The following is a 26816-nucleotide window of genomic DNA, read 5'->3' on the forward strand; positions in this document are numbered from 1 at the left end:
GCAATAATACCCAAAATTTTATCTGAGCAGTTCCATCATGCAGACCACCTTAGCATTCCGCTCATGCTATACCAACCTGGCACCTCTGCAGCTTTGTGGACATAAAATATCCATCAAAATGTGGATGCTACTTTAGCTCAAAGTGAGTGTCTTTCATCTAGTCACAAAAGACAAATAACAGTACAGGACATAATGGAAGGGTTTACTTTCAAAAACATGTGAGCGGATTAAACTACTGTTCGAACATGACAACAGCTCACAACAGTTTTTAAATTAATTGCAACATTAAAAAAAGTCTGTGTCAGCTGCTTTGCCAAAGACAATGGCTCTTTCATGTCATAATTTCAACTGATGCCTGCAAGTACCACAGTCTCCTTGGCAGTATATGCTAAATGAAACTCCAGCCCACAGCTAAGAGTATGTTTTAATAAAAAGCTATCATTTAGCTGAACAGGAAAATCTTCTCAACAGTTAAATCATCAACTCAGTCACAACTGCCTAAGCAAGTAGCTTTTCAGAAAGAGGCAGATGAGACTTTAATTCACTACTTGCGTCACTTTACACAATAAAATGCAGAGAAGCACACAAACGTGCTGTGCTTCGTTTATTCTGAAATCTCAAGCTGAAGAGTTCTCCCCACTCCAGACTAGAGTTAGTTCACAGCTTGAGATACTCTAAAGGTCACCAAGAAAAGTGTCTTTAAGACCTATTAATAAATTCAAATCTCAGTACAGCTGCCTCAAAAGCTGCAAATCACACTGAAAGAGGGAAGAAAACAAAAGTTCAGATGTTCCTACAAGTAACAGAAGGAAAATAAATACAGCCACTGAACCTTGAGGAAAGCAGATCCAAGATCTAAAAATGTATACATTTAAAATCACAACTTACACTTCTGAAGGAGGTCTCTGTTTGTCATAGATGGAGCACGAGCTGTCACTGCTGAGGGGTCTGAGGACTGCACACAGGCACCGCATTTTGCGAGCTTCGTGTCACAGCTTAGCTCAGCAGTCCCTCAGCTGCAGCTTCCAATTTCCTAGGGCTAAACTTCCCAGTCAAGCTCCTCTCCCGGGGACTGTTGCTCAGGCTATGACATCAGCCTGCACACTTGCAGGCTCAGGGAATCCACCGAAGTGGGGAAGGCACAAAGAGTTTTCTGACTCAAGCTGATCTGTATTCATGCTCCAGTTACTCAAAGTAATTGTGATGTTCCAGCTCCACAAATTTTATCCAGACTGCTAGGTTTGTGATGCAAGTGTAGAATATGTTTGGGACACATTATCTAAGAAAACAGAAGAATCTAGCAAAATTAATGTTTTAACAAGTAAAGATTTGTGAATACCTTTCTTGCTGCTCAGAACCGGCTTGATATTTGCCACTTTGCAAAATAAAAAAAAGCAGGGTTGTGTCAGTAATTTTCAACTGCCTTTTCATCAAATTAAATTTTCTTCTGGTAAGATTTTTCTTCTGTCTGTTTAAAAATGTACTGCTGTTTAAAGAAAGCAAAAAAGCTTAACACCCCACTCTACCCTTCCAAAATGACATATCTGATGCTGGTTACATTGGGTCTGTACTGTCCATATTTCCATAAAAGAATTTTTTTGTCCACTGATCAGTGAGGTCTGTCACATTTGCTCTTTTAAATTATGTTATCCAAATTTCACTAAACCTTATATACAAATACCTTTCCTCTTATCATTTTTGGATACAGTCCATAGGAAATCCCAGTCCTAGCTTCAGCCTGCTATTCTTTGTTGTTTGTTTTGGGTTTTTTTGTTGCTAGACTTCCTTGTTGCACTGAACTTTGTTGCTTGTGATCTTTCCCAGCTAGGTAACATTTCATCATCCTGGCACTCCTTATCCTGCTGCAATTACCCATTTCTGCACTTTGTATCCAACTGTGTTTTTTAATCTGCAGGAAATTCACTCTTTCATGCCTTTGGTTGCTCATTCTGCTCCCTACTGGAAGGCAAGGATATGTTTATGATCAGAAGCACACACGGGAAAAGAGCTAGTTTGACTAAACTCTACATCCTCAAGGCAGTACTGCTCTCACCAACAAGCAAAATTAACTCCTAAAATAACATCATATATTGGAACACCTACCCTTAGACCTGAACTGGGATCATCAAGCAAAACTAAATAGTAGAACCAAACCTGATACAATAGAATCAAAAAGCTGGGACTGTTGGGGAATAAAGTAAATAAAAAAGGGACGGTGAACAGTGGCACTACAGTCACTATGAGAAGAGATCATGCAAATCTCTGAGCTCTGCCAGAGCACCACCCAATCATACCCAGCAAACTCCACCCCTTCTGCTCTAGCCAGCAGCTTAAGACACAATTACAAGATACAATGACAGATCTGAGGAAAAATTACTTAATCCTTCAAAAACCTTGATTCATTAAGCAGAAGGAATTTAAACTCTGGAAAAAAGTATGCAATAGCTCCAAAATAATTCCCGAGACAAAAAGGTACCAACCAAATTTGAAGACAGTATGAAAACGGAGAAATTATGTAGCACACCAAATCTAACACCTGGATAAAACTTTTAAAGTCACAACCAGAACTAAGAAAACAATCTGTTCCCAAACTTAATAGAAAGATTTTGTTGCTCCTGTGATTATCAGAGGCAAATATATCTTCAGAAACACAAAGCTCTGGAATCTGAACTCATATAAGGGCTGCATTAGGTTTTATTCCCATTTCTTCATGTTGACATACACTCAGGTCTCCAATGACTTTAATAGTCTTTTAATAGTCTGACTATTATTAATTCAACTTAATTAAATGAAAGATGTTTGTGTCTTTGAAGATCTGAACATGATAAACATCTTATTCTTTAAATAACATAATTGACTCCCTTTGGCCCAGACTGTCTATTTATGTAAACATGCACATACATGCATACACAAACCCTTATTCTGTATTAATTGAATAAAAGCCCCCATCTTGCTGCTGCATATGATCATGAAGCAAATTACAAAATATAACGTTTAAATAGATTTGCATTCATACTGGATGGCATTTAAAAGAATGGGGAAAAAAAGACAGCCACGTTACAGTGGAATGCCCCTTCTAAATCTCCAACTCCATCCCTAGGACTGCTATTTAGAATCTACTTCACTAGAATGCTATTCAAACAAAGTTTTTGTCTAGAAGTGCACAGTAACTCTGAGCACGTTAATATCACGTTTTACCTATGCATACACACAGAGCCTTTACAAGGTGTTAACAACATTGTAACAGGTCTTACAACACTGCTTGAAGAGCACCCTTGATAGCTCAGAAAATGACATATAAAACCCTCACATGTAATGCTCCACCAAACCAGACAACTACTTACAATTTCAATGTAAGTGATCCAGTCACTCTGAAGAACGAATACAGTTAATGCTTCAGCCAATTTCCTTAAGCCCATGATAGGAAAAAATAATAAAAGTAGTATATTTTATAATTTTTTTAATCTTCATCTAGAGCAATTATCCAGATGTTTTTGTTGGTATGGGTTCCCAGAAAAACAAGCAGCCTAATAAACTGAGAAGAATATACTAATTTTGTGATATAAGAATTTGCTAGGTTTTTTCATAAAAAGGCTTTCAGAGGTACAGTTATTGCAAATGTGTTCAGTTTATGAATTGCACAGAGCTCATGGCAAGAAATAACCTTCTGCAGACAGTGAGAATTCATGTTCCAAACCAAACTGCTTCAGATAGTTCCCTTTTCTTCTTCAAAATGCTACTGAATAGCAGAGATGCTACAAACATGGCATTAAAGTCCAAATATTCCACTAACATTTATTTCTTTGCTCTATTTTTGCTAGTATTAAAATACATACGTTTGGACCCTCTTCTAAAATTTTGTCAAATAAAATTGACAAAACAGCCAACTAACATTGTCTTTTCTTAAAGGCCTTAAACCTTGGTATTTTACCCAGTATAAACTGCAGTGTAATTGTTTCACCATTACTACAATCATGGTTATCCCAAACATCACAGCAATTTTAAAATCAAGGTTTGTAGGGGATTTTTTTACACACTAAAATAATTTCAGCTAAACAGACAGAGACAGTTAAGAGTATTTTACATTTCCTCATGCCTCCAAGGAGTTTGTTTTTTCTTTTTCCCCCTCTTGCTTTGAAACAATGTAATTAAGTTTTCTGACATTCTGAGAGGAAGAGATTCAGAACTGCTTAAAGCCACCTTCTGATTTCTTCAGGGCAGCTGCCTCAAGCAGAATATTTAGTCAGACCACTTGCTACCTACAGCAATGTTGAACAACAAAAATTAAGGTATTAGAATAATAAAACTGGGGTAATTAGAAAGAATAGGATGCAATTCTGTTGATTCATGCCTAGAAACACAATAGCATTAAACTGAAAACTGTCTGTCTGTATCTCATCTTCTCTTCCCCTGAGTTCTCATATGAACAAATTTCCACAACCAAATTACTTAACTCCTCTATACTTATATTGTCTCCACCAGGATTTAATGTCAAGTTTACTCTGGAGACCTGAAGCTGAATTTTTCTTAGGACATCTTACACAAAAAGAAACATGAAAGAGAAGAAATGCTTCTCTTCTCCATTTGCAGAATAAAGAATTTTCCTCCCTCACATTTCTATCACTGTTTCTCTGAGTTCTGAGATAATCCTTCACAGATACCCCTGAATCTAAAGAAATGTAGATGATCACTTTGCTGTCACATGCCATCTTCCATCTATAGGTTAAATCCCAGACCTCTGGAAAAGAGAATAAAGACTCAAACAAAGAAAAAAAAAATTCCAAGCCCAAGAGCATTAAAAACCTTTTCCAGAAAATGGTACTAAGAAGAGGGTCACTTGAAAGAAAGGAAACAAGTAGAGATTTCATCAGGAGGGTTGAAAAATATTTTTGTCTTGCCGAATTTTAATGACAAAAACTTACCCTGTTTCTGCCTATACTGTAATGTGAATTTGCAGCTTGATTTTTCCAGTTGGGGTTGTAACATAGTTACCTATATTAATAACACAAGTGAAAGTTCAGAGTATTTGGTAACTAGAAGGTTTTTTGTCTTCATAATATTATGAGTAAAGTTCACAAACATGCCATAACGTTGCTGTTAAAATGAAATTCGACTTCCTGAAAGAAGCTAAAACTGTAGGAAAAAAAATCTATTGTGATTCTCTGTTTTCTAAGTGTTAAGAGTACAAAATATCTTTTCTTTAGTCCAATGCAACAAGATAAAAAGGAGAGGGGTGTGAGATGCAAAAAGAACATATATCCTGCTAGGATTTGTCCTATAGCTAACCTCCAAGAAGAAGTCATGGTTCTGTCTGCACCTCAAGCAAGCATAAATAACAGCTAAAACTAACATCTAACCCCAAACTAACAGCTGCTTCAGCATGAGGGTCATCAGAATACAAGTATATAGCAAAAGCTTGTGAAAGCTGACTATTTTAATCAAATTCTGGCCTCAATACTTCTTCCTCAAGGTGATACAGGGCATCTTCTATGCAAATTTAAAGTCTGTCCAAAAGCTGAACAACCTACACCATGTTAAGTAAGCATTCTAGTTCTTAAAGAAAATAAAAATTTGGTAAAACTCACACTTTTCTCATATCACCCAAAAGTAAGCTAAGGGTATAACACATTTTGAAGTATACACAGACATTTACAGGGCTAAGTTACAATGCAGCAACTGTCTAAGAAGCCTAAGTCATGTCAGTCTTGCCATAATTTCACAAACTTGTTTTGATTGCAACATTTTCAAAACAAAGACAACAATCAGTAAAGTTTGGTTTACATATTCAGGGTCCAGCATGTGTTCTTTCAATGAAAAAATTCTCTCAAAGAGTTGCTAATACACTGCCAAAACTGACAAGCTGTCCTGATCACATGAAACAGCTTTGTTTTATGGGGTATTTTGCCTTTTTAAAAAAAAATGTAATTTTTTTCTCAAACAAGTTCTATTACACCAAACATATCAAAAGAGATGTCACAGCTTTACAACTGAAGTTTATGTTGCATATATTTTTATATCAGACTCTAAAGACCACAAAGTTAACATACCTGTGCTCTGTAAGAACATTTACTGCTGATGGGTGGTTCGCACAATATGTAAGGTATAAGCTTTTCATTTGTGGCATCAAATTTAGAAAACATCCTCCAACCCTCTGCTGAGCTTCAGGCAACCTAAAAACAGAGTAACAGAGATGAAAATACTGTAATATCAACCAGACAGAGAACTAAATTAAAGCCCAGAAAAGCAGTGTATATTGTGTGCTGGGTTTGGCTGGGGCAGAGTTAATCATCCTCACAGTGGCTGGTAGGGGACCATGTTTTGGATTTCTGCAATAACATAAGGGCAACAGAAGGGACAAATCTCTTCTTCTCTACAGAGCAGCTCACACTTGAAGGACTAAGCCTCTTCAGCAGAAGACTGTATGGACAATTGTATAACCCACACTGAAGTTATCCAGAAGATGGGCCACTAGCTTTCATCAGTCCTAGATTTCAAACTTATTCCTGACACTTGGTCTAAACCACTGTACAACATGTGCAAGATGAAATGTCTCAATTTCTCCAAGCACTTCCTCTCCTTCATAAAGGCTGCATTGCCTAGTATAAATATGCTGAATTTTTGCTTCCTTGCAAGATATGACAGTGGATTTTACTGCTGTTGTTAATCTTTTTAGCTACTCTTAAAACCAGTACTTCACTCTTCACATCAGCTGTAAAGCTAAATGAGCCCTGAGTATTCAATGCACATAATGTTAGCACAGTCAAAGAGCTTCATTCTAACATAAGTTCCAACAATTCTTTCTGTAAGAATACTTTTTTCCTGAAAATAAAAAAAAATTTTAAAGTCAGTATTTTCTGTAGTTGTCCCAGACATGTAAATAAAGTTCCTAAACATCAATATTCAGCATATTCCCTTTAGAAAAAAGTGAGAGGTGCTCCAGTGAACTTCAGTAGGAAAGAAACCATTCAGCTTTCCAGGACAACCACTCCTGCAAGCAGGGGATGTTCCCATTCTCAAACACAGTCCTCTTATCCCAGTCCTTAGGTTTGCTCATAGCAGTCAAAATTCAAAGTTAATCTCAAGAAATTCTCCCCAAAGTTCCAAAACAGTAAGTCTGTCTCCTATTAAGCTGTTCAGTCCCTCTGCATGAGAAGACTACCCAAAATGAAGTAAAAATTGACTGCAGAGGTGTTCCAAATGTGAGTCAGAGGAAACACACTCTCTGATTTGAGAGCAACCTTTGTTACAGACACTCAGAAAATGACAGCTGAATCCCCAGCTAGCACATCACACCAGACACATTCAGGTCACAGTATCAACACTCCTTATATCAAAGGCTAGGGCTCACATTTTAAGTCTGCATCTTTTATTTTTTAAAAGTTTAAATTCTGAAGTCAATAGAGTGGCTGCTTTTGCAGGTGTTTAGGGGAAAACCAAGGGCATTCCCCAGCATACTGAGGGAATGCTATTCTTACAGTCTTGCCAAGCAGCATTTCCTGCCTAGCAGCTGGCCTCCTTTAATAAATCTTGCATGAGCTAATAATACATTCTTCGAGTAATAGATGCAGCCAAAGTCTCAAACTCTGAAGACATACTCAAGGCATCTAACTCAGTATTAAATAGCAAGAGGCTCCAATAAACAGTTGCTAAAAATGGTTAAATTCCCGTTTCATACTGCAGTGATGGGGGTGGAGGGTGAATTACGGCTGTTTGCACCAAGTAGACATCTGTGTCTTCTCAGTCTGCTGTTCTTTCAGCAGAATCAAAGACTGACATTATTCTCTATCACATGTTGCACATGCATTGCCACTTTATACTGCACATTCTTTGCTGAATAAAGATGTTTATTAGACTTTGTAAGGGGGTGGTAACTAATCCCCTTTGATTTTTCTAATCCATGCATTTTAGTTGCACGTACTCTATTTCAGCAGATAAACTACCTCCTTTACCTGCTGAAAAAGCCAACAATTTAATGCCTATCACTGCATCATATAAACCTTCTAGTAATTAATGTGTTCCATAAAGACCATAGTTATTTTACAATTTATTCTGAAGTTATCATCCCAACATTCTTCTAATATTTGGCACTTGAATTAAAAGGGAATCACATATAAATATTTACACATATATTTAAGTTAACTTCAGTTAAAAAACGGCCAGATATATGCTTTAGTTTTACTTGCAAATGCAAAAGAACCATTACAAAGCCTCTGCTGTTGTACATACACTAGAGGAATCACCATGTGACTACATCTAAATTACCTAACATTGTCTGCTTGTTGGAGTTGCATCCAACATCTATCAGTTCTGTTTCTCGAGACTTAACATGGTAATTTGAAGAAAGAAATAAAAATTAAGTGCAATTGAACTCCAAAGGGTGAAGTTTGTGAAGAAAATGAAAGTTATTCACAGTTAAAGGTTACTGAAATAAGGGGCCTCTTTGCAATTTTCTGAGCTACTGTTTTAACAAATTGAGGCACTACTCAATTTATTCACAATTCTTCAGTCTAATTTCCACCCTCTTCACTACCACACCTTTCCCTAATTCTCTAATTGCCTTAGCTCTCAGCCATCAATTATTATGCATGTTTGTTTCAGGATATCTAAGGACACTGAGTTCAAATTGCCTTAATATCAATAGCCTTATTTCTGTGGATACTCATGATAACCAAAAGTAAAGAATGATACTGGGACTTAACAGACTTAATTTGCATCTGCACTCCAAAACCAAACCTGAAATACTAATGAGTTTTGGACTAGATTTAAATAGTCTCTCCCTCATACTCTGACCTCTCCCCTCTGTTTTTGTTGCTTGGGGTTTTCTTAAATTCCATTCCACCTCAGGATCATCCCAAACATGAAGTATCTGCTTGCACTTAAACACAGAACAAGACAACAGTTACTGTGACTGCAAGAGCAGGAACGTGAGGGAAAGAGAGGACAAGCCCCAGCTATGGCTGCTACAGGGCAAGGAGGTAAGCCTGTGATACTAGATAAAAGACTTCAGTTTGCTACAGAGGAGACGTCTAGCAGTCCATGTAGGCTGCTGTCACCAGCCAGCCTGTGTGTCATGTGTCCCTCCTTATGAGAATACAGCCATGGACTGACAGCTTCTACTTCCAGATGAATTGAATAATCTTTTCTAGAGCAGGAAATCAAATCAGGTTCACTCTCCTGCTACACAAACACCCATAGAACAATACTTCCACTAGAGATCATTTAGATCAGGCCAGAGGTCACCTGATGGAACTGACTTTGCTCACACATACTCTTCTGCTTTGTCAACTACTGCAGAACTGATCTTTGGCATAGGACCACAGACCTGGAATAAGACCTAGAGCACTGGACCACTTTGTCTTCAAGAGACCAGAGCACAGAGCACTCTTGCTACGTTTCACTGTCAGAAATCTGCTCTTTCACAGCTGAAGACTCCAGCATCTGCCTTGTCTGTTACAGTTCTTTTCCCTCCATGAACCAAGTGTACTGGAAGCTGATCAGCCAAAAAAAAAAAAAAAACAAACCACCTTTGAAGCCTATCAGCTAGAAGATTCTCACTCAATGCTAGTTAGATTTATTCCATACACCATTTTTGTCTGGTAAATTAAGAAGAGAAGTTACAAAGGTGGAAATAACCCCAACTTGCACAAGTTTGAAGACGACAAACCTTCAACAGTGAAGCAGAAAACATTCAAGGCTGTGGGCAGGATGGGAGCATGGCACACACAAACCACACTCAAATAACCATTCTCCCCAAAACACACAAAGAACCCACTACAGCATATGCTCTGAAAAAAAAAAAAAAAACCAAACAAAAAGTCTAACACCCTGAGGATTAAATAAGCCTAAATGGTACAGGAAAAAGGAGGAAAGAACAGGAAAGTTTCTGCCACTGAAGTATATGCCACGATTTGTTAAAGAGAAAACTCAAATGACAAACTGTCTCAAGGTGGGTGTGGAATTCAAAAACCATTTAACTCTCATGCCCAAGAAAAGGAATTTGTCAAGCAAGGTACGTTGGTAACATTATAACTCGCAGGATGACAGCATTTGGTCATTCTGATATGTCAAGTTAAAAATCAAACAACACACTGGATGTTGCAATGAAGTACCTCAATAATGGAACTATGAGCTCTCTGCCAAAAAATAAAATTATAAACTTATTTTCAGCCTGAGAGCCAGTCCGAGTTTACAGAACAGGTTCATCAGCCAAAAAACATGGCAAAATGACAAAAAATAAAAGGCAGCAGAGCCAGCATTCTTCTACATTACAAGAATCATGATGGATTAGTGGATTAGATTCCAAACAGGAGGATGCTGTATGCACAAGTTAATGTGCTACGATGAAAATTAAACTGAAAATACAACTCAGCATGATTAACATATTTATGAAATGAAAATAAGACAAAATGTTTGCAATAACACTTGAGTAACTCTAGGGCATCCTTTCTCTGCCCACCTACTAGTGTCCAGTATGTTCCTAGTTTATTACACAGCAACATTTCACTCAGCAGAAAGAAGAAATAAAGGACATTATGAAAAGCTGCTTTAAAAGAGTTTAAGCCAAGCAGAGTTATTAATGAAGCTTTCTGAGCATGAAGCTCCATTATTGTATCACATTAACCTACACTGCAGGTTAAAATGAAGTTTGCATTAATATTTGTTTAAAGGAATGTACTTTCTTCCACTCATTTTTAAGACCACCTTAAAAGAAGTTTTTAAAGATAACAGTCTGTTCCATGCAAAGAATTTACTTTCCCTAACTTCTGATACAAAGAAACAAAATCATAGTTAACAAGTAAATGAGACAACAGAGTGGTGACAAGAAACAAAAGGAAACATTTGAGCATGTCAACAAATGGACACTTGCAGAGATTTAGACATTAACTGAACAAGCCAAACTTGCTAGAATGACTATGCTCCTTTGTCACAGCATGAGACACAGACCATTTCAAGAATGCTTCTGTTACACTGCTAAATTGCCATCTGAACTACACACGTCCTCCCTTCCCCTCTCTCTAAGCTATCTCGAGCAGAGAGAGGGACAGAAGGAGGGTGGTGGGAGGGAGTGGATCTGAAATCAGTAACAGTACTCGGCATATGTTACTGCCCCGTGGAGATGCAGCTTACACTTTGCCATGACAAGGCTGCTTCTTGCACAGAGCAGGGGAGAGGAGGGAGAGGTCAAAACAAGACATATTGAGGTGATCCAAAGCTCACTGTTGCCAAAAGAGGTATTTTCTCCTCCATCCAAGACATTAATTCGTTCTCACAGAAAACTGAAACTTGGTAAGCCCTCACTAGCAATTCAAATTACTAATTTGGCAGAAATCAAGACAATTACGATTAGGAAGTTGCCTTAGCTCACCATGTGGTCAGACAAAACTAGGATAAAGGCAAGGAAAATGACACAACTGAGGTTAGGAATATAACTGACATTTTCAGTAGAATTTCAGAAAATTGTTAGGACAATCCAAAGGCAATATGGTCACCTTCTTTGTTACACACCCCACTGCTGAGGTAACAAGCTGAAAAATACTGAGTTACCACTTCAGCCTAAATTAAGGAAGGAGGACTCTTGTCTTTATGCCTTTCTTTCTGTGCTCCATGCTTCCTATATGGTGCAGGGCAAGCATTTGAGGGTTTTATTTAATCCAGGTTGCTCTGCCTATCCTGCAGACCTCTCCCAGCACCCTTTGATGACCACTTTTGTTCAGGCCAGAAGAATACTAAGTACAAGCACTCTCACACAGTGTCCTTCAGCCAAATCACTTACCTCCTTCTCCATTGTTCCACCATCACATAAGGTTTCTCCATTCTTTCTTTCTCTTACTTTGAAGAAAATACTTAAAATTCATGCCCCCAAAACCACCACTTTCCTACTGGTATGCACTCACATCATGAAAATTCAAAATTTCTTCTAAAGTGTATCAAAATTTCTACCTTTGCAATTGCATCCTAGAGCCAATATGTATCTGTACAAACAATCAATATAGTCTCCATACATCTATTACTGTATTGCTCTGACAACAACTCTTGAAGGAAAAAAAACCATGCCCAACAAAATATGCAACAAGTAAAGTAATAGAAATTTGCATGTTAGCATTTTCTCTATCCAGTGTGCATGGTACTTACTTGGTGCATTCTTCTAAAGACTGTACAAGCATTTGCTGGAAAGAACTTATTTCTTCCAGGTTTCCCATTAAATATGAAGTATTTGTCAAGGTTAACCTGGAGCCAAAGCAAATAAAACATGTTTAGGTTTGCAGCTATGGACTAATTGTGCATTAATACTATCTATTGCAATAAAAGAAAATGCTTATTGGTTCTTAGACTGGTTCTCAAGGACCAGACTGCTTCGGTCAGCAAGCAAAATGAATAAAAGCAATCCCTGCCTCAGAATCACACAGTTCAGAGGTAAATTCACACTAACATCGACATTTTGACCACGTTAACCCTCCCCAACATCTGAGAAATCTCAAGTTTAAATTGAAACACAGGACAAACTCACATACTTTTCACTGGCTTGTAATGGTCGCAGGTAGTTTGAAAGCATTGTTTGTAGCTCCTTAGCATATTCATTTTCTGTTTCTAATATATTTTGTAGCACCTACAATAAATGACAATTGCTAATTAGTGGTTTTTAAGATATATCACTAAAAGTTTAATATTAATAGAAGTTTTAAAGTATACTAAGATTTATTTAGCATAAGAAAAACGTAAATGAGAGTTCCTACTTTAAAAATGCAACTATCAGCAACACTGAATGACATATCTATGAAATTCACAGGGAAAAAAAAATGAGCCATCCTTTAGCCACCTACAAAAAAATGGTAAGGTAACAGGATTATCATTCCCCATTTTGCTGCAAATTTTGAGTTACACAGAGCTTTCTTCCAAAGCCAAGGGTAACTATTCCCCCTATATACTTCTGAACAGTCACAGATCAGAGGATGGTAAAGCACAATAGACGTTGCAAGAGAAATTAACAGTGTCATTTTCTCAGTCTCAGTTACAACACATTACAACTAATGTTGCTAGTGGAGTGTTCAGATGCACTCAATAACATTCTAGAACACCAGAACATTAACAGATTTACAAAGATCAAGTAATTTCCAATTTCACTTACCAATACCATAACAATTAGCACCATTATTTTTCAATAGTGCTGCGTAACCTTACACTGAGTACACTGTCATAAGAAGATTACAATAGACAGAGGCAAAGCCAGGTATTTATAAAATACAGCACACACTTTGATTTATATTCAACCAAAACCTAACAACTAGAATAACCCCAAGTATGTACAGGAAAACATTTTACTGGGCCATTTCTTGGGACCCTGCTTTAGGATACCCTCCAATATAATCATATCACAAGTTCTACTGCGCTTTTAGAAGGCAACTTATTTTTTGCCTCCAAAAAGTTATTTAGCAAGAGACTCATCAGAATTAAATGCAGTTTAGTGAACAGAGTTGAACTTTGAAAACTTACTGCTATTCACTGGTCATAAGCCACACCACAAACCTCATTTTGTTACATGCCATATTTGTCAAGCCTACAGTAATATCTCATTTCAGCATTTATAGGAACAACCATAATTGAGTGCATTATTCACTGTTGTAGTCAATACTCCTTCTTAGGAAATAAAAAAAGCCATTCATTCCTAAATGCAAACCTGATGAAATAACTTTAAATAGTTCAGTATGTCAGTGAAGAATTCACTGTTCCTTTCATTGGTGTCATTGATTCTGCTTATTCCTTGAATGCTTCCATTCATTTGAGGAGAGAGAGAGAAACCATTTTTGAGTCCATTCTTTTGTTGCAAGTCTGAATCCTGGACTGAAGATTAAAATGTCTTCATTCTCTGCTAAACACTGTGACAGAAGAATGTCACAGAGAAAGTTATGGCTACTAACTGGGAAATTACAGCATAAAGTACAATATGGGCACACAAATTTAAAAAAAAGCCAAGGGGCTTTTCTGACTATTGAGACCAGGGAAATAAAATAGCTCTGCCAATCATAGCACTAACTAACCCCCATATTCTCTTTTATATATATAAAACAAAGAAAGCACATCGTAATATAAAAGTACTTTGAACCTCCATGAGGTTCAAAACAAAGTGCAAAACCAATCCTTTTCAATATGGTTTTTCCCACAATAATCTTCCAGCCCAAAGTCATTACACTGGCAGGAAAAATTAGTAGGGAACAGAAGACTGAAAGCCAGGGACAAAAGCAGTGTCCTCATGAAGAACCAAACATTATTAAAAGACACTTAAAAAATCCATAAAATTGCTAAACAATTTGAAAGACTATGACAATTTGAAAGACTGCACCACTATCCCATTTTCTCAAAGACTACTTCCATTCTGTATTATAAACAGCTGCCTGAAAACTTGAAATAAAATTAGCTTCATGTTGGACACACTTCATTATTTTCCTTGTGCTGGTTTGGAGTTTTCTTCGGGGATTTTCTTGCCATATGGAGAACATGGGATTAGAGGAAAAAGACTAAGTGCAGGGGGAGGTAATAACAAGAAAGCTTAAAAACTAGAATTAGTAACCTGAAAATGAATGCCAATGTAAATAATATTATGCTACAAAATCTGTGCAGAGTACCAGATGCACTTACACATCTTTTTGTTCCAGTAGCTTACAGTGTTACACAATATTTGAGATATACACAGTTTCAACAGTCCCCGGAATACACTAAGTCCATGACCCTTTCTATTTAACAAGTAGAGTTTTCACTGCATACAACATTTTTTAAAATTTGAATATATTTTTTAAAAAATAATCTTGCTTACATAGCTCTAAAACATAATTTCTGTGATACCTTGCATTCTTCCAGCTTGACTTACCTACCTCACTGAGAAGCTATGAGGATTAAACTCTTGGACTGTGCTTTGAAGTGACAAGTATTCATTACTGCGACTCAGTATTTTGGCACCAGAAATCCCTTACATTCCTTATATCCACATCGTGGCCGCATGATCTAATAATCACCTTTCTTCCCTTTCCCGCTTTCTGTGCATTCTGGCTGCTGCAAGACCCCATGAGACCTCGGAGACCTTGTTTCCACAACTCCACCACAACATTTGCACAGCCCCGAGCGAGCACCACGAGAGCAGCATTGAAGCGGCAGCCTTTGCATCCGTAACGCTGATGAATGGCAGGCACAGACAACTGAGCTCATACGGCACCAGCTCCCTCAATCACATGGCACACAAAATTCCGTCACACAGTTCTCCCTGAGGCTATAACTACCACTCAAAAATGGATTTAAAATCACCTACGTGAAGATGATCACCTTGCAAATTGGTGGGAGAAAAGGCAGAGATACACCTGGGCATGATCCTGTGGTACATTCACATTTTATCATAGTAGCATGGCACCAAAATATCATATAGTTGAGCAAAGTTGTGATCAGCATGGAATTTTCCTGGATCACAAGAATTTGCACAATGAACTCCTTAAAGCAGGCCCTTGAGGGGGGCATTGTAAAGCACTGTGCAAGTACACCGTATCTTGAGGGTCCTCAAAAACTTCTATGAACTTCAGTAGACCAGCTTTAAAAGCATGGCCTTAACAGGAGTGTTTACTTTCTACTACTTCTCAAACACTTAAAAGGAAACAAGGTCATCCAAATACTTGTAACTGTGGAGAAAATTGCCCATTTCTTCACCTAGAAAAGCTACCTAATCTCAAAGCAACTGTAAATGGAGAGAATCTGATTTTATTCTGGATACAAAGTTATAACCTCTCATGGGATCTTAAGTAAAAATAAAACTCAGAGTAATGTCTGCTTTGTCTTCAGGGAATAACATGCAACAATACACCCACTTCTTCAGCAATAGGCTACTAAATTACTCCTACACAAAAAATGCTGCATCACAAGTCTGGTTCACATTACACACTACTATAGACTGGTACCATTTCATGGAGGACAAAACCTCAGCCTTCTCCACTAACCTGAATTCCTGAGCTAGGCCAAATGTACATAACATAACAAATGTCTGTCCTCTCAGCAACACGTAGTGCAAGGAGCAACTAATTCAGCACACAAAGACTAGAAGGCATGTGATTTGTCTCACGAACTCCAGACAGAGCTGTGAATCCACAGAAATACAGAATATGCTTACAGGGGGGGGAAGAGCAGTCTCCTCTTTACATTAAGTACTCTTCCCTTAGCTAATCCCAGTTCTCCTCCTAGAAAGGGAGTCACTCCTACCACTTGCTGAGCTGCCCTTTGATTTTGTCCTTAGTCCAACAAATGTACCTGCAGGTGCTGCCTGCACAAAACCTTCCCTAGGGTAAACAGCAATAAATAACTATAAGGACTATAGAGTCTCAGCACATCCCCATGTGGGGACAGTCACAACCCCAAAATAGTACATAGACCAACCCAGAGTACTAGTCTAAACTCAAGCCTGGTAGCCAAGAGAGCCTTAAACAGAGATTTTAACATTCACTCCTTCACTTGAGCTACATCCTTTCAGTTACCAGCTGCCAAAAGTTTTTTCAGAGCTCTTCTGCTTTTTCCTTAATTTTGTTATCAGTACAGACTGATGACATGTAGCACAGACGAGTCTCGTGCCTACTGCTTAGGTACTAGAACAAAAAAAATCAACTCAGAATTTCACTTCAGTGAACAGGTTTGCTGTTTGTCTTATCTACATGTAAAACATGTAAAAGTCATACACATTTAATAATAATTGAAAATATTTTATAGATATATTGTCATCAGAAACTCAAAATGTATTTCAAGAAAATCTAATTGTCAATACATCTAATTTATGTTTCAAACACAGCAGTACAGTCTTATTTCTCTGGAACAATGGGCATGCTACAGCACAGCCTCTTACTTTCTAAACCAGAAGAGAAAAACAGTGAGTTAAAAAAAAAAAGTAGTATTTGCCACACTGTGAAAAAGTGAAAACAAGGGAATTACCCAATTCATTGAATTAATTGCAGACAAACTTAAGAACAGCAGTCTAGGGTCAGTGCTGTAATTTACAATATATATTATCATGATATATGTATATGTAATATAGTATATATATTATCATGAACTGGTCGTTTTCATCCCCTACAATGTCATCAACAGTTAAGTAACTAGTAGTCAAAATAGTTGCCATCTCGTAACATCAGGTTAATTGTACCAAGAAAGTTGCACCTGAGCAAAACAAAAAATAAACTAATCCTAAGAGTAGGTATATGATGGTCATTAGGATTTGGGGATTTTTTGATTGTTTGTTTTTTAATTAAACTACTTTAAAAGGCCAGTCACAGCTGCATTTCCCCAAGTAAAGTAGCTTAAGCCTCCACAATTCTAACAGGTTATCTAGGGAACAATTATAAAAGTTACACAAACCAAAGGTGATATATCAAAACTGTATGGTATAACTTAGGTGCCCGAACAAAACCAGCTTTAGTTTCTCTTATTAAATTTACTTTCTCTTATTTTCACTTAAGTACACTTTCACCTCTCAAATTCGCATCCGCACACTACAATAACTTTTAAAAAAACAACACTAGAAAGAGATACAATGAAAACAAAAATAAATTAAACCAATACACTATTTTGTCACTGGATATATCACAGCAAGATCATTACTTCCTGCAGATTGAGCGAAGGGTTTGCCTGCACGGATACTTTCCATTGTGACCACCAGTTGTGGGATGCAGCAGACAAAGAACTGCAGCCCTCCCCTCACCACAGAATTGCAGCTACTGACAGAGGCAGGAACAGAGCCAGATGGAGGAGCAGGAGGTTCCTTCACAGCTTTCAGTTAGGGACTATAGACAAAACACCTCTGCTCTTCCAGGTGCAATTCATGCCACAACCACACAAGATAAAACCAGAAAATGATGCTTTATGATCCTTTTAAAAAACTGACATATAAAATGAAAACATAAATTGAAACAGCTGCTTGGAAGAAAAGTGAAAGAAAGGTTGTGGTTTGGTTTTACACCAGCAGGGAGCAGTGCTTAACAAAAACAGTAAGATGCTTTTTTGCTTCCCAATGTATCTACTCAAGAAATAAATTATTCTCAACACAGTTACAACATGCTTAAAGATGGAGTTGGGTATGTTTCTTACATGCATCTACTAAAGAGGTCTGAGTACCAGGTTCAGAATTCCCAGGAGTACTGTGCCTGTACTGCCTTGCTATGAAATCTATCCAGCAGTATAAGGGAGAGATTCCTTAAGTTTACAACAGAGTTGATTTACAAGCATGAGTACAAAGTAAGCAAATCCAAAATTTTCAAATGATCTCTTATTCAACAAAAAGGACAAAAATATATTTAATGAATTTAACACAGCAGAATTTCAGCATTTCATAGGGATTGGGGAATATTGATGGCACATGTGGGGGATGGGAGAGAAAAAGGAAATTAACAACAAGCAAAACAAGTAAAATGATAATAATATTACATAAACGCCAATTATTCACTTAGACTATAATTTTTGCACCATGTTTAAGAATCCACATATGTGATATTCTATTAAACTAATAATGATCTTGTTTATATAAGAATCCACCAATACCCCATCTAGTTTTGGTACTTCCTGGCAAGACTGCCTTTTTTTTGTGGAGATAAGAGCACTTCGTTAAATGACATTCTACTGTACAAAACAGCTCACCGGGAAGAAAAAATGATCACTCACCACATTGTAGTAACTTTTGTTAATTGCAGATGTATCAAAGCCTTTAGGTGGACTCTTCAATGTACCTGATTTGGGCGAGACTGGTTTTTCTGAAATGTAAGATATTTTGGGGTCAATATGGTGTAATTTCACAGCTCAACACTAGAGGTCAAACAAACTGCTTTAAAATATTTATCAAGATACGGCGAAAATGGTGATTCACTGAGAAACATACATCATTGTACTTGAAATTACTGGTAAAGAATAACTACGTTCACAATGAATAAAACCTTAGCTTCATTGAAGGCAAGCAGAAAAACTCCCATTCTTTTTTCCTGGAATCACAAAGTCAGTTAAAAGAATTTGCTTTCCCAAAATTATTTTTCAAAAACAAGATGTTGTCATAGACTACAATTAAAAAAACAAACAGGCAAAAAAAAAAATCAGTAACAGGTATTTCCAAACCATGTACACACTTTCAAACAAAAGGAGTACTAAGTTTTAGCATCGATTTAATGAACTCAGTCAAAGAAAATGACCAATAAAAAGCTGAACTCTCCAGAGGTGAGACATTACACTCAGTCTCAAAACAGAGATTCAAAACACTATACTACTGAAGTGACTTGCCTTAAGCCCAGAAAATCATCTTTCAAAACAAATTGTCCTTTGCTATTAATGAAGTATAGGATAAAAATGCTTATGCATTTGAGAACAGAGTTCTTCACAACTATAAATCCTTCCTATAACCCATAGGGAATCTCTCCCTCAGCAATGCATGCTCTTCCTAGAAGAACAACATTAATCTGCAAGATCAAAACAACAGTCCTGAGAGTTACCCAAGTGCTGGCCCAGAACAGAGAGGCAGGGAAAACGCTCAAAGCCTTCCCTCGCATCACTACTACTCCTCTAAGTCAACCACAGAGGGGCAAACATGAGGCGAGAGTAAATCAAAAGCAAGATGCTGCATGCTGCAGGAAGATCATGTAAGATTTACAGTATCTCTTTTTGATCTCTCACACTTGACTGTGCACTCAGAGTGCTTGTGGGACTATGTTTATCAGGACATTTTGGTTTGTCTATTTTCGCATGCTTTTTAAATAATCAGGCTTGTGAAATATGCAAATGTCAAATAAGCATTTGAGTAATTTGCATCCAAGCTATAAAACAGCAAATTGTCAACTGAACTGCCCCAAACAAAACCACAGAAGCATCACCAAAACATACCTACTGAAGGCTCTAGCTTTATTTTAAAAGCAAGTTCCTGTTTCAGACACATTTTAATAAAGATACATGAATAATTTAACTCTAGTTTACCTGATACCTCAGGCTAAGAATAAATTATGCAAGTATCAAACATCTCTCCAGGAGAAGCCCGGTCAGCCAAGCTAAGGGCCAGCTATGGAAAATTCCCATGGACAGCAGAGCTGACCATGGAAGCACCATCATAAGCAGAACACTCCCTGTGGCACCAGCCTCTCCTGAGCAATTTAGGGTTTCTTCAGGCTCCCAGCTGCAGCCCATGCATGATGCCATCTCAAGCAAGCTGACTCCAGGTGCAGGTCACCCTTTCATCTCCAGGACCAGGACAGCCTGGCAGGCCAGAGGTAACATGAGCTAACAGCCCTTGAAAAGCAGCTTGGGCCTCATGAGCACACAAATGCAAGTATCTTTAAGGGGATTTGCTCTGTACAGCACTTGAACTTCCCTCAAAGAAGCTAATCTAAAAATAAAATATAGTCTTAAAACTGCCAAACATGAGCAAAGAAAAATATTCTCCTTACCACACTCAGGGATGACAGTAAAACCGTTTTGGTTAATATCCCTGCCTACCCACCTCATGTCAGATCTAAGCTGACACACAGCACAAAAACTATTAGACCCAGCAGTTATCCAGCTGGGAACACTGATGCTCTCAGCCACCAGCCCTGCAATACATACATGCTCTGCTATACAGCCAAGTAATTTCAAATGACAGGACTCCTCCCACCCCTTTAGAACAAAGCTGTAAACTCAAGCAGATTTGCCATCAAACACTCAGCATGAAAGAACCTAAAATCATGTCATATGTATGGCTACTCATTTATATATTCATTTATAATGCTGCTCTATATGGGACAATTAAAATTCTTTTCTTTGTACTGAATGATGAAAATTATGTCATTCCAACAAACTTGGTAATTTGCTTTCATTCTCTGTGGAAGCTCTTGGACTTATCCTACAATTTATAGTGACTTCCAGGTTCACTCAATACCAAAAAGGATGAAAGGAGAAACCAGAGTTATTTAAGCATAAAAGTAAGTACTTGTCACTGAATTTATCATAATATAGATGGCTGACCATTGTTAAGCTGGCTAATCATGGAATTCTGGCTCTTTATTATCTTAAAGGGTGCAAAAATATCTCTCTTCCCTTAAGCAGCTGAAGAAACTGGGAGATTTTTTTTGCTGAAACATATAGAGTCATTTATATTGCCAGCTGTTCAGTTATCCATCAGAGACACTCAAATGTCCAAATTCAGATTTAAAGACAGGACAGAAAAAAAGAATCACACATTCATATTATTTTGCCTGAACAGTCATAATCAACATTTAGCTTTTAAAATGTAAAGGCCATTTCTATTGCAGAAACACAGACTCAGACACAGCAAATTAGTCCAGCTGTCTATCATGTCTGTTATTCTGCCTCCAAGCAGTGCCTTGCTTCATAAGAAGGAATAAGAAACAGTCTTGTTGCAATTAGCTTATTGCACAATGCATTACACAGAAGAAAATCCTGATCTTGCACATAAGAAATCACTTTCTTTGTTTATGCTAAGTTAAGTGTCATTTATTATCCTTGGTAATAGAACATTAGAGTATTTTGCAAACAGAGCATATTTCATTAAACATTTCAAGGAGGTACCACCCCCATTCAGCACACTACATCTTTAAAAAGTCCACAGGATTTTGAAACATCAGCAAAACCCTGGCACCTAGCCCACTCCACAGAGGCTTTATTTCTCAAAGCCCTGGAAAAGAGTGACCTGAGCCAGACACCAGCTTTTCCCACGCAGAAGATTTTTGCATCTCCCCACTTTTCTCCCAGCCACAATGTGTATCCCTTATATGAACAGTGAAAGCAGGATGAAAATAGCTCCGTCTATGATCAAATTCAAAGCTGGCAGGCATCTGCTCAAATACAGGAAGAGATGGGATCCTGCTGGTGACTGAAACCAAGAGCTAAGTTACCACTGTCCATCTCTCTTGTGATCAAAGCATCACATACAGCTGCCTTCAGCCACACTTGATAATGCATTGCCTAGTGACACACCAGATGGAGTTCACTTAACAGATTACCTTTGGGTGGAGAATGAGGGTAGCACAGGCTTTTTAACATTACTCTTCCAGCAGATAATTATCCTCAATGGAAGCAATTGCTTTTATAACCTTTCCCTAAGTAGTACATAAGATGCTGCAAACTCCCTAAAATTAAGCTCTTATTCTTTACAAATGTCTATTTATTGGCTGTAAAAATTTACCCAATCCTTCCCAATACTTTGTTTCTTTCTATTTTAACTTAGATGCCTTCAAATTACTTGACATTCCCACATTCTCTCTCTTCTGTCATGTCTTCAGTTTATGCCATATTCATTTTCATGCAACACTCTACTTCATGCTACTCCAGAAAATTTATTCCCTTCAGAACATAAATTTACTAAAGCACTTTGACCTTACTGCTACAAGAACACCCCAAGTGTTTCTGTGATTACTGCACCATGGTGTGTAATCTAGATAAAAAGATCTGATTTGGGCTACTTCATCCTACTTTATGGGAGGAAAGATGTACCAACAAGAACATCAAAAGCTATGTGGTTCCTATCAGGGAAGTGCTCCATCTGCCCCAAAAGTATTCACTGGTCCCAATCTCTATTTTATGTCTGCAGAGTTACACTGGACAAGAGAACACAATACTCCTCTGAATGTGCATGGCTGGGGAGAGAAAAACTAATATTCTTCATGGGGTTGTAGTTATTTTTTTTCTTCCCCAGAGCCAAAAGTTTAATTTCTCCTTCCCTCACACACCACAGGATGGAAACAGCTGACACTCTACCCCTCCCTACTGACCTTTTCTGCACACTGATTTTGGTTTTTTAGCATCCAACTAAAAGAAACACTATCACCGTAATTTGCACTGGGCCTGATACTAACAACTGTCAGGAAAGTATAACAGAGGCTAGGGTACTAACGATACATTAATTTCTGCAAAGAATTAGAAAAAGTTTGTGACATATCAAATGTAGTTTTAAAAAGCTATATTCCCTCCTGTGTAATCTCATGCCATTTAAAGGGATTATGCTTGGATAAAACTCAGTAACTGAACATGTGAATTTTTCCAAAAATCTGATTAACATCTGACAGTAGCTAAGCAAGTGCATCCCATTCTGGCTAGCCACTCTTCTTTTCATTGCAAGGGAACCTTCAAAGTTAGGTCTCCAAATCTCTCTAACCACTGTGTGAGACAGAAGCAGCACTGTAAGAGACAAGACTTCACCTACACCTTCATCCCTTCCTGCTTCATTTTATCTAAGCAAAAACAACCTCAATAAGGTCACACTGTCAAGTATCTTAACAAGTTTACACATTATTTTTTATCCTCTGTCATGTGTAACAGTAAAGCAGGATAAAAACAAAACCCTTTCATTTCAAAGTACTTCCTGACTAGTGATCAAAGAACATTTAAAAACTTATGTTACAGGGTTTGAAAATGGAAATGAAAACACAGGCACAGGGAGGAAGGAGAGAGAAATAGACCATCGTTTTGAAGTTCACAGTGTAGGTATGAATCTGAATAGAAAAAATACCTTTTTTTCTTTCTTAATATTTATACGTTTGATCATGACTATTGCAACTTAAAACAAATCCTCTTTTTCCCCTTGGTTAAGGTGGGGGACAGAATAAATACACACTCAAAAGATAAAGAAAAACAGTTTTCCACCTCAACCAAATTTATTTTCCCCCAAAATAGTCATTGTCCAGCCTAAGAAAATGAATAGCTGTGCTTTGCTCAATAATCTCAGTACGTATCCTACAACCACTCATAGCTCACCTCATACATGTATTAGCACTGTGTGCTAACTCTAATCACTCAGGCACAGCTAAACAAACAAGTTACAACCAGGGCACAACCACTGTGATATGCTCTGCTGCTGTAATTTATGTAACACAGCTTGCTTTTCTTCTAAACTCTAAGAAATCAGTGTGGGTAAAGGCAGTTCCATTGCCACACATCACTTTCTTCCCTTCCTTGAATATATAACTTCAGAGCCACTGCAAAAGCTAAGTTACATATCTACAGCTTTTTTTCTACACTAGAGGATTTTAATTTAGAACAAAAATCCATTTATCTAAACATCTAATGCCTATGAAGTTTATGAGAATTAAAACAAAACCACAAGTGCATAAATAACTACACTCATTTCTTCTTTTACTCAATTTGCAGAAGTCAGGTTACAGCAGACTGAGGGGATTTAATTTAGTGAAACCCAGAAGCTTATTTAGTCATGTCCTGGGAGCTCTCCATAGAATGCATCATCCTATACAGAATTTCTAACTATTTACAGTATTTTCAGCAACATTTCAGAGAAGAAAGAAGCATAGAGTCATACTGCCAATGCCAGAACATTTTACAGAGCATTTTGGAAACAGATGAGATGTTCAGGATGAATTTTCATAGAGACTTTAATCAAGAGCGTGCATTCCAACAATCCTATCTGGCTATTTCTTTCTAATCAATCTATTGTAACACTGACAGAAAACACATTTTGAATTTGAGCTAGCAAGGCTACAAACTCTCCTAACTACTTTTAAAATACATAAGGTAAAAAAAGAGCACTTTTATATTTCAACCTCATGCTTAAGGCATAAGGGCCTTAAAATACTTCTGAATTTGGAAAATCCTAAAGTGAGGTATATATAGTTACTGGGAAGTCAAGAAATATGGACAGTGTAAGATTATCAACTCAAGAAATGCCAACTCTTCTAATGAAGATCAACTAAGAAGAGCAGGGACACAGGAAGGCAACAGAAATTACATATAACCTAGATGAAACTTCCCATGAACACCCACTTATTAGAATAACTTCAGAGCTTTACAGCATTACATCCTTGTTTCAACAAGGACAGCAGAATGAAGTCTAGCAGTAGGACACAGTGAGAATTTGGATACAGAAAGGAGGAGAATTCCAGAAAAGCCCTTCCTCTAGGATCTTCAACAATACCCACAAAGCAAAAATTAGTTGAGAACAGAAATATTCACAACAAGTTTTATGGAAACAAAATAAAATAACAGTGCAGCAAAATCACAACAACGGACTTCAAGTAAGAAGCATTCAGTTAACTTAAAAATATGTTTAAAAATGAAGTCTCACTAGTAACAACATAAGCAGAAAAGACTCACAAGAATGATAATTCCTTTAAAAATCAGCAGCATGTCAAAGAAAACAGAAAAAGTGGATGCAAACTGACATGGAGCAAACATCACAAATATATACACTGACCACAAACACACAAAAAGAAGCAAAAAGTAAGCAGGAGTAGCCAGGTCACCATTTAAAATACAACTAACATGTCATGAGGGTAGTAGCAGCAAAGCATTCCACAGCATGCATATATCATGAAAGGGTAAAGCTAATCTGCAACTCCACAGTTACTAACACACTAAGAAGCTCTTGGTATGCCATGCTTCCTTCTACCACCCCCTCAACCTCCTCATAAAAAAGTCAACTTCAGACAACTCAAACATATACCTACAAATGCATAAAAGCAGGTTAAAATTACTATTTTGATAAATTACACAGTACCTGTTGTGCTGATTTGATAGTAAGAGAACTAGCTATATCCATATCTGAAACCAGAGAGGACAAGTGAAGTTCCATAAAGTACTGGAAAAAGCCAAACACAGTAATTTTAAAATGGAGGAGTAAAACAGAGAAAGCAAATGAGCTACAGCTCAGTCATTTCAACTTTGTAATAGTCAATGAACTAAGCTTCCTGAGAAGAGAAAAGCATGGCCACAAACAGAAGAAACTTCCATAGAGGAAACTGAATATATGAGACAGCAGTCCAAGAATGCAAGAAGTCTTGCAAAAGCCAGAAGGGATAAACTGCTGTGGCAGAGAGAATACACCTATAAAGTGGAGGGAAAAGGACTGGAGAGAAAATTCTTCTGAGGTCAAGAAGTGAAAGTAAAAACCCAGTGATCAGAACAGGGTTGCAAGGAGTCACAAGTATCAGACTGCACTTAGCACTACAGCTTGTCTCTTCCTACTTAGAAGAGTTAACTGCACTTGGGTGAAGTTTCTTAATATAACAAGAACCACTTAATTCCAGCTACTGGCAGCTTCTGGTTCTTGTGTGTTTCCTCTTAAAGCCTTTCTATTCCGGAGCTTAATTGCCTAACCAGGTTCCAGGAGTTGGAAGAGGTCAAAACTGATTAAATCCAAACAAAATCTCCACAGCAATGATTTAAATGAATAACAATGAGATAAGAAGATCATCATGGCTGATGTTACAACACTACAGACCAAAACCAGGCTTTAAGTATTGTTTCTCATGAAAAACTGCATCTGAGAGATCTCTAAAGAACATTACAGCCAAGCCTTACATTGTTACTATGTCTTAGAGAAGCTGGTTACAAAGGACAATGAAGTTGCAGATCTAAGACTAGCATTTTGCAGCAACAGACTGGAGATATTAAATCACGGAAGAAAAATAAGAGGATGCAACTGAAGGAGAAAAGATAAGTTTAAAAATGGACTTTTGCTCCCACAACCTCACTGCAATCAGGCATCTGAATAGCTGCCTCATAATGGGGGGGGGAAGCCATGCCAAAGACTTTAGCACAGCACCAAAAGATGTGTGTTTTCACTGGAGCTGTAACAAAGGAAACTGTGGTAAAGCCTTCCAGAGACTTTGAGTAATTTTATCCTACCAGGCTTATCCCTAATCTCTGAAAATAAGCCAAGACAAGGAAAGACATGGGGTAAAAAAAGGAAATAAAGGAGAGAGAGAAATTATGTCACCCACAGCAATGTCCTAGCGGATTAAAAAGGAATGTTACTTCTGATATTCAGATGACATTTACAGAAGGCACAGACTGCATAAGGTTCAAAATAAAACTTCAGC

General features: G+C 37.5%; 1 protein-coding gene across 5 annotated transcripts in view; it reads right to left on the reverse strand.

The window, feature by feature from the left end:
* ARHGEF7 (Rho guanine nucleotide exchange factor 7) overlaps positions 1 to 26816 on the reverse strand; it is a 114331-nt gene that overhangs the window by 36122 nt on the left and 51393 nt on the right. For all 5 annotated transcript variants that reach the window (XM_014883223.2, XM_014883226.2, XM_014883227.2 and 2 more), the window contains 4 exons: positions 18676 to 18764; positions 12513 to 12607; positions 12133 to 12228; positions 6048 to 6170 (listed from right to left, as the gene is read on the reverse strand). In XM_014883223.2, coding sequence (XP_014738709.1) covers positions 6048 to 6170; positions 12133 to 12228; positions 12513 to 12607; positions 18676 to 18764 — 403 coding nt within the window. The remainder of the gene's footprint in view (positions 1 to 6047; positions 6171 to 12132; positions 12229 to 12512; positions 12608 to 18675; positions 18765 to 26816) is intronic.

This window comes from Sturnus vulgaris, chromosome 2 (assembly GCF_052056855.1).
Source record: "Sturnus vulgaris isolate bStuVul1 chromosome 2, bStuVul1.hap1, whole genome shotgun sequence".
NCBI lineage: Eukaryota > Metazoa > Chordata > Aves > Passeriformes > Sturnidae > Sturnus > Sturnus vulgaris.